This window comes from Nymphalis io, chromosome 8 (genome assembly GCF_905147045.1).
Source record: "Nymphalis io chromosome 8, ilAglIoxx1.1, whole genome shotgun sequence".
NCBI classification, from domain to species: domain Eukaryota; kingdom Metazoa; phylum Arthropoda; class Insecta; order Lepidoptera; family Nymphalidae; genus Nymphalis; species Nymphalis io.
The window spans coordinates 5136118-5144060 of NC_065895.1; the positions used below are offsets into that span (position 1 = coordinate 5136118).

At 36.4% G+C, this 7943-nt stretch overlaps 1 protein-coding gene across 7 annotated transcripts in view; it reads left to right on the forward strand.

Annotated features, from left to right (window-relative positions):
* The window catches only part of LOC126770297 (ecdysone receptor), a 219871-nt gene extending 214174 nt beyond the window's left edge, over positions 1-5697 (forward strand). For 5 of the 7 annotated variants that reach the window (XM_050489647.1, XM_050489646.1, XM_050489648.1 and 2 more), the window contains 3 exons: positions 166-324; positions 477-699; positions 957-5697. In XM_050489647.1, the coding sequence (XP_050345604.1) occupies positions 166-324; positions 477-699; positions 957-1255 (681 nt within the window). In that variant the 3' untranslated portion in view covers positions 1256-5697. The remainder of the gene's footprint in view (positions 1-165; positions 325-476; positions 700-956) is intronic. The other 2 variants (XM_050489649.1, XM_050489645.1) reach the window with 1 other exon arrangement.
* Positions 5698-7943: the final 2246 nt, after the last annotated feature.

Genomic DNA, 7943 nt, shown 5'->3' on the forward strand with positions numbered 1-7943 from the left:
TTATTTTGCCAATTTATTTTTTATTTCGTATAATATTTTGAACAACATATTTTGATTTATTTTCATTATTTTTATAATTTCATTATTAGATATAGTTGAAAAATAGTTCATCCTTTATTAAATTAACGAATAATATTCGTTAAGAACCCAATTTGATCTGTCTAGACTTGGCAGGAAGCGGACGAAGACGACGAGGAATCCGACTTGCCGTTCCGTCAGATCACAGAGATGACCATCCTCACGGTGCAGCTGATCGTCGAGTTTGCGAAAGGCCTGCCAGGATTTGCCAAGATTTCTCAACCTGATCAGATTACCCTTCTCAAGGTAAATACATCTATTATTTCCATAAGTTATATTAAATTCTCATTGACAAAATTATTCCTGTCTGGCATTTTTAAATAAAAAACCAGTATAGAAACTAAAAGTATTTATATAGTTACTTTTTAAGAGGTTTTAAAGTCGTGGTTTTTCCTTAGGCTTGCTCCAGTGAAGTGATGATGTTGCGAGTAGCGCGGCGGTACGACGCGACGACAGACAGCGTGCTGTTCGCCAACAACAGGGCATACACTCGCGAGAACTATCGCAAAGCCGGCATGTCCTACGTCATAGAGAACCTACTGCACTTCTGCCGCTGCATGTACACCATGTCAATGGACAACGTGCACTACGCCCTTCTCACTGCCATCGTCATCTTCTCAGGTTTTTATGCATATCGTATCTTTTAGCTTAGTGACGAAAGACAGAAATGTTATTCTTCAATGATTTGTTACAATCGTAATCATTATCCAATGTCTTATTTCTAAATCGATGACATGTTAATATATAATTATCACTATACGACGGACGTATATATAATTGCATACATTATACTTACATTAAGATACTATCCTCCTCGTTCGAGATCAAAAGTCGTTCACATTCACATATATCTAATGATGAACGAATAACAATTCCAGATCGGCCCGGGCTGGAGCAGCCGCACCTGGTGGAGGAGATCCAGCGGTACTACCTAAACACGCTGCGCGTGTACATCATGAACCAGCAGAGCGCGTCGACGCGCTGCCCCGTGGTGTTCGGCAAGATCCTCTCCATCCTGTCGGAGCTGCGCACGCTGGGCATGCAAAACTCCAACATGTGCATCTCGCTCAAACTCAAGAACAGGAAGCTGCCGCCGTTCCTCGAGGAGATCTGGGACGTGGCCGAGGTGTCGACGACCCACCCGCCGGCCATCGTGGAAAACCCCGTCGAGCTCTAGCCCCTGCGCCCCCCCCAGCGCTCCCCCTCGCGCCTGCGCTCGCTCGGCCGCTAGGCCGCGTCCACCGGGACCGACCGCCGCCCTCCGGAGAGAAACGCTCATAGACTGGCTAGTTTAAGTGAAGTGCACGGACACTCGTGACGGACGTGATCGAACTATTTATAAGGACAGTGAGGGAGCCGCCGCCGCGGAGCCCGTCTCGTGCGTATTCGGTGACCGACCGCGATGTGCGAGTATAGTGAATATATGTGCTGTTGAACGTTGGAGAATATATTTAGTGTTGATAGTTAAGATATGACTGGATACTGAGTTGGTCACTCGGATACGACTGATAAGACTTGGATAAGTACACCCTCCTAAATTATGTAAAACGTACATACACTATGAGAGTTATAAGAGAAAAAGTAATATATGAGAGATGTTTCTATTGGGTGAAAAGTTGATAGTTATGTTTATTTACCAAAATTAACGGTTCGTTGATTAACCCTTTCGATTAATATATATGTATATTAGAAACGTTCGCTGCGAACGTTCCGCGGGGCCGGAGATATCTGTCGGCGGACGTTGTTAATGATTTACGACTGTGTTTGTTTATATATAGTTTATGTCAGACGTGTTATCGTGTCCTGTCGATTTTAGTTCCGATTCATGTTCCATTGTCCTGTGCCCGCGTCCCTCGATTTAACGAATAATTATAATTTATTATTGCTGTGATTACATTTATAAATGTTGAAGTATCTTAGGTAGGCTGAGATAAGTGTGTCTTATTACATATAGATGTTCTACTGTCGCAGTAGCTCTCATAAACGCATCACCGTTTTCCTGTCTACCTGTTTGAGTATTTTGATAGTTAACGACATAATTATATATATGGGTGATTCATTTTATACAGTGATCACACTGCACTGAGTCGATTTTACTTTAGGCATTGACTTTCGCTTTCACTGGTACGATGTAAGGCCATTTGATGTTGAATTACTTAAGTTTGAGTTACTGGAGGCCATAAAGCGTGTCACGTGCAATTTACCATAGTTCGTCGTAGAATAATTTATAGGTTTATCGAATAGACTATTTGTGTCACACGTTGATCTAAATTAGGTAACGGAGGCAGATATGGCTATCAATCCCAGTCTATATAACCTTAATAAATATGTACAAAAATCAAATATTATATAATGTTGAGTAATTCTACTTATATAGGCGTCACATTGCGTGCGAGTCAGGCAGCTATTAGGTAGGTATGTGTATGGTTAGACATATAGTGCCCATAAATCCTTCTTTATATTATGTTTCTCTATATTTTTAATCTGTTTATTTTTTTTTTTAATTATCTCTTTATTTTAATCTACGTTCTCTTCTAGTATAGCAAACAAAATTGAAATGGCAGCTGGTTTAAGTAATATACTTTCTTCTTATTATACTATTTGGCCGAGCTTACTATATGGGAACAATATTGGTATAGATTATAATGTAAATGTTGATAGTGTACACGCACGCAATGGGAGGTCTACGATATACGACCAAATCTGTCTCCGCTTTAAATATTCTAAGGAGAAGTCATTTAAAAAAACGATATTAAAATAAATAACAAATACTTCACATTAAGATAAATAAACTGCCCATTATATACAATATATTACACATACGAAATGCCTTATTTCGCGTTACCTGTACTGTGTACCTACATTGTTGAATGGAATGTCATAGTTATATAGAAACTAAAATAATCGATCTCAATTACCCGTAAGCGTTGTTAAAGCATAAATTAAGCGTGTTTTTCGTTTATTGCTGGGCATTTTTATCTGATATATTCCGTGGACTTCCCGCTTGCAGCGCCTGACCGGGTCCGATTCCCGCAGACACCGCATTCACGAGCCGACACTTCACCATCCATAACATTTAACGCTACTAAGATGTAACATTAAGTCTCTGATGCGTGTTGAATGAGTCTTATCTACATGCCACTGTGTTGTACATTTACATATTACGTATGCCTGAGGTTTTTCGAAGTGTTTCTAAATGTACGTATAAATAACAGCGTGAGACGATCGAGCTTGCACCGCGGACCGCGCTAGTCCGCTTTTAAAACATCTTTTCGAATTATATATAATTTTATTGTAGCGGTAGGCGATTTCTATAATAGTTACAAAGCACAAACGTCATTAGAGTGTCCTGCGACTCTCGCGTCACTCCGGCGAGGGCACTGACAACACACACTGCCATTAAAAACGTACGTTCATGGTGCGGTATGATTGAGGTTATAACGGATTTTATACAACACCTTTAAGTGTCTAGGGTTTAAAACTAGAAGTGTTAGGATATAACCGTCACGATTAACTTTACGCTACGATGCCTTATAACTGAGATGCGATCGTAAGCGCTCGAAGCCCTACAGTACAGCTGCATACATTGCATCTCAAGTTTGTGACAAATATAACTGCCATTCGATAAGTAAATTGTTATACATCATTTGTCGCGTAGAATTTCATACGTATAGCTTCATAGTTGACGGTCTCCGTCGGTGCACAGCCGGTCGTATTTGATACATATTATTCAATTTCGAAATTGTAATAGATTTATTAAATACGTAATAATCTCAGACGAGAAATTAATAAGTAATGATTACCCCTAATATAATTTGTGTCTTTAGCTGATAATGGAATAAGTACGATAATAAGTTTATATCGCTCGGGATGACGCTGTGTGAGCATCGCTGAGTGGGACGGGACGAGAACGAACAAGAGAACGACGGACGCCTCGACTGTTATAGGCATACATACAAGGGCCGGCCACACGCTCGACGCTACGTGCAAAAAGGAGAACTACGAATCAAAATCGCATATGTAATCCTTACAATGCTAAAATTTGTATTTTGCATAGTTTAACGTAACGGTATGTTACTGATGGAAACATCAAACTTAGCAGTATTGCGTACCAAAGCACAAGTAAGTCTGCGTGTGGCTGGACCTTCACACCCTGCCCTTAGCCTTAACTCTGTTTCATTTGTGTCCGTGGCAGGTCCAGTCTCCTGTACGAAGCTGTACATAGGTACCTTTAGATTCTATTGTCATATGTTTGACATATGTTTAATTTTATTCATCTAAGAAAGTACAGATGGCTGTTGTTATTTTTATATTATTTGGGTAGAATTATATTTTTTTGTAAATGACTTCTGTATTTATCATTTGTAAGCTTTGTAAGCCATAGGGACTTAGATTATTATACGAGCTACGAACATTGTGATCGAATTTGATTACTATGAATTTGTATTTAATGAGATATTTTTTTTATTTCGTTCTGCGTATATAATATAATTTTTCTTCGTTTCGACAGATTTTTCTAAATAATTTTTTTTTGTTACTTCAGAGTGCAATATGTACAAATATTTACATATAAAATATTAAATGTACAGTCATTTTTTAGTTTTAATGTGTAAACGCAATATCTTTCGCTATTCATTCGTTGAATGTACAGCCGGGAAGCATAATAAACTATCACAAGTGGGCCCAGAGCGCACTCTCACTATTGTGTTTTTCTAATACTTAAGCGATTAATTTTACATAGACGGACTAGGTGATCTTTGTATTTAAATTTGCTAATTTTTTGTAGCAGATTAGATTTGTTTACTCGGATAAGATGAATAATGTACATTTTGAATTGATTTTAAAGTGATTTAGTTGTTATTTAGTGACGAATTTTCTTAGGTGTAACTGGCAGCCTCGTGGCCAGTCCACTGATACCAGTGTGATTTGTGCAATGTCCATTAGAAAAATTGTTTTAATACGGGTGCCTTGTTACTGTGCCCGTAACATTCCAGTTCACGGTGCGAACGAAATCAAGCAAACGAATTCTTTCTTCATTTCATACTTTTCAGCTGTGTGATTGGATATTTATTTTAAAATATGTAAAACATTATATAAAGTAAAATTCATTTATTAGATCATTCTTCACAGTCGAAAAGTAAGCTTGGTTTTGCCTTAATCAGTAAATTTTGTTAAAACGATTTGGACATTCTGACGTCTGACTTCGTTTGCTCTCAGTTGCTTTCGTTCGACGTGTAACTGGTTTTATATCTGCGGCAGGGTCTTCCCCGCCGCTTTCTGCTCCCATTGCTCTGTGCCACGGCGAATGATACAGGAAGGCTGATTTTAAAATTTAAGAGCCCATTCCGACATTATGGAAACATTTTTTGTATCGTTTCTTATTTCTATTTGTTCATGTAACTATAGTTTTCCTCCTAATAATTTGCCTTAGTTAATCCTTTATGTATGATTTAACAGTGGTCAAGCGAATTAGATATAGGGAACAGACGATATGTTAAAAATTTTAGAGTCAACTTTTATAAAAGATACTACAAAAACAAACATGAAAAGGTGTGTACAAAACGAGGAAATTTGTATGAAACATTGTTATGCGAATAAACTTACACCTCAATATAAAAAAATACTCTTGTCTTTTATTTCGCCTTATTTTAAAAACAATTACAACCTCATACGACATTATATATATATTTTTTAGGTGAGTTTTTAATTAAGATATGTCTTAATCCTGTCCAATTAGGAGACAAAATGAACTTAAACAATTAACTTCTCTTCTCTTGAGAATAAGGTTTGCAGCTTCAATGTGGTTTGGATATTTGGCATAATTTTAGTAAAAATCAATACATGCGGGTTTCCTCACGATGCTTTTCTGGAGCACGTACGTGATGAAGTATAAATTAAGCACATGAACATTAAAGTCTTGTTCAGTAGTGGACGCCGGCGCGTAGTGTTCTATGGATATTCATTTGACGTGGCCTGCGGAGTGTGACGGCGCTGTGACGTTTTCTTTATTAACTAGTAAATAAATGCTTATGCGCCGTCACCGTCTCGCCCGCTGTTTGACCATACCATAGCTGGTGCTTAACCGAATTTGAACTGATTCACGTGTTCTAGCTATTTTATTATCGAATCGTTATACAACAGATATTAGTTATACACTATTCTCTTTTTCTGACTTCAGTGAGCTGACACGTCAAAGAAGAAAACGTTATGGATACAACCGTTATAGAACTTTTATTTGTAAGGCGGTAAGTCTAAATATTTTTCATATTACGGCGAAACGCGATCACATATAATAGTGACGTTTTATTATTTTAACAATTTTTGACAGACTAAAATCCTATTAACCCTCCTCGTCCTCGCCAATTTAGTTTGAGCTAGTTTTTTGCTCTGAGTCCGATTCTGTGTCTTAGTCCGAGTTAGAATCTGAGTGCAAGCCTGAGCAGTCGTCTTACCTCGTAGCAACCCTTATAAAATTCTGATATTACTGGTACCGCAGTTATCTGTAATATCATTACACGTATTGTAAACAATCAGTGATTCACTTTAAACCCTACAATTAAATATAACTATATTAAATAGTCAAACCCTACATTAACCAGAATAGTGTTCGATACAAAATGTAAATAATAAATTATGTGATGCCATTTATGAGATAGTAATTAAAAATTTAAAACTCACCATTGAAACTCGAAAAAATGTTTTTTTAATCGAAACTCGAAATTAAGAATAACTGAAACTATTTCAACCAAAATAGTAGTCAAGATAAATAAAAAACTTTGACATCAAATTGACGCGATATCATTGGTCGAGATCTTGAACATAGATTCGCGACAAAATGGCGTTTTTAATGCCCGCGAAGTTGTTTTTGTTGATTCGGAACTTTGGAAGTTGAATTAAAGTGGTTATATCTAGTTTTGTGGAATGGTGTTGTATTATAAATAAAGGTATATTAGCCAAGAACTGTTTGCAGTGCATAATGAAGCAAAGTATTAGCAAATCGTATGGAATATCTAAATCTAAGGTTTGTATCTTTACTTTTTCTTCGATTGAAATTGGCTATAGATCTGCTATTCTTCATTTCTATTCAATTAAAATTAAGTATATCTCTTTTTTAATAAAATAAATAAGATACTGATATTAAAATAAACTAAGCAACTAATAAATTAATATCTCGTATTTAAAAGGTTAAAATTTGCATTTAAATATATACGAAAATAAAATTTAATTCTAACAAAGTTTATCGTTATAATGAGTTTGGCCATAAGTTACGTATTCATCGATACTTGGTATAGGTACTCGTCAGATGGTCAACATTTAAACCTATAAACTTATTGTATTAAAAATTAACATAATTTAAAATACTCGTAAGCGAATAATCAAAATATGTGATAACCGAAAAAAAACTATTAATTTAATTATAATATATACACATTTTACAAATATACACCAGATGATATGGAAGTAAACTATTCCTGTCGTAAAACTGCAAGCAATATTAACTACCTGTGTTTTTGATATAATTATTTATCACGATAAGTAATTTAAGTCGATAAATATTTTAGTAAGTAAATACTGAACTTACTTGGTGGTTGGGCTTCCTGCAAGTCCTTCTGGGTAGGTACCACCCACTGATCATATATTCTACTGCCAAAGAGCAATATTTAGTATTGTTGTGTTCCGGTTTGAAGAGTGAGTAAGCCAGTATATGTATACATGCACAAGGGACATAACATCTTAGATCCCAAGGTTGACGGCACATTGGCGATGTAAGGGATGGTTAATATTTCTTACATCTTCTTCTTCACGAATGTCGAATGTCAAATCAATGACATAAAGAAATAAGTGTTTAACTCAACAGCCGCAAA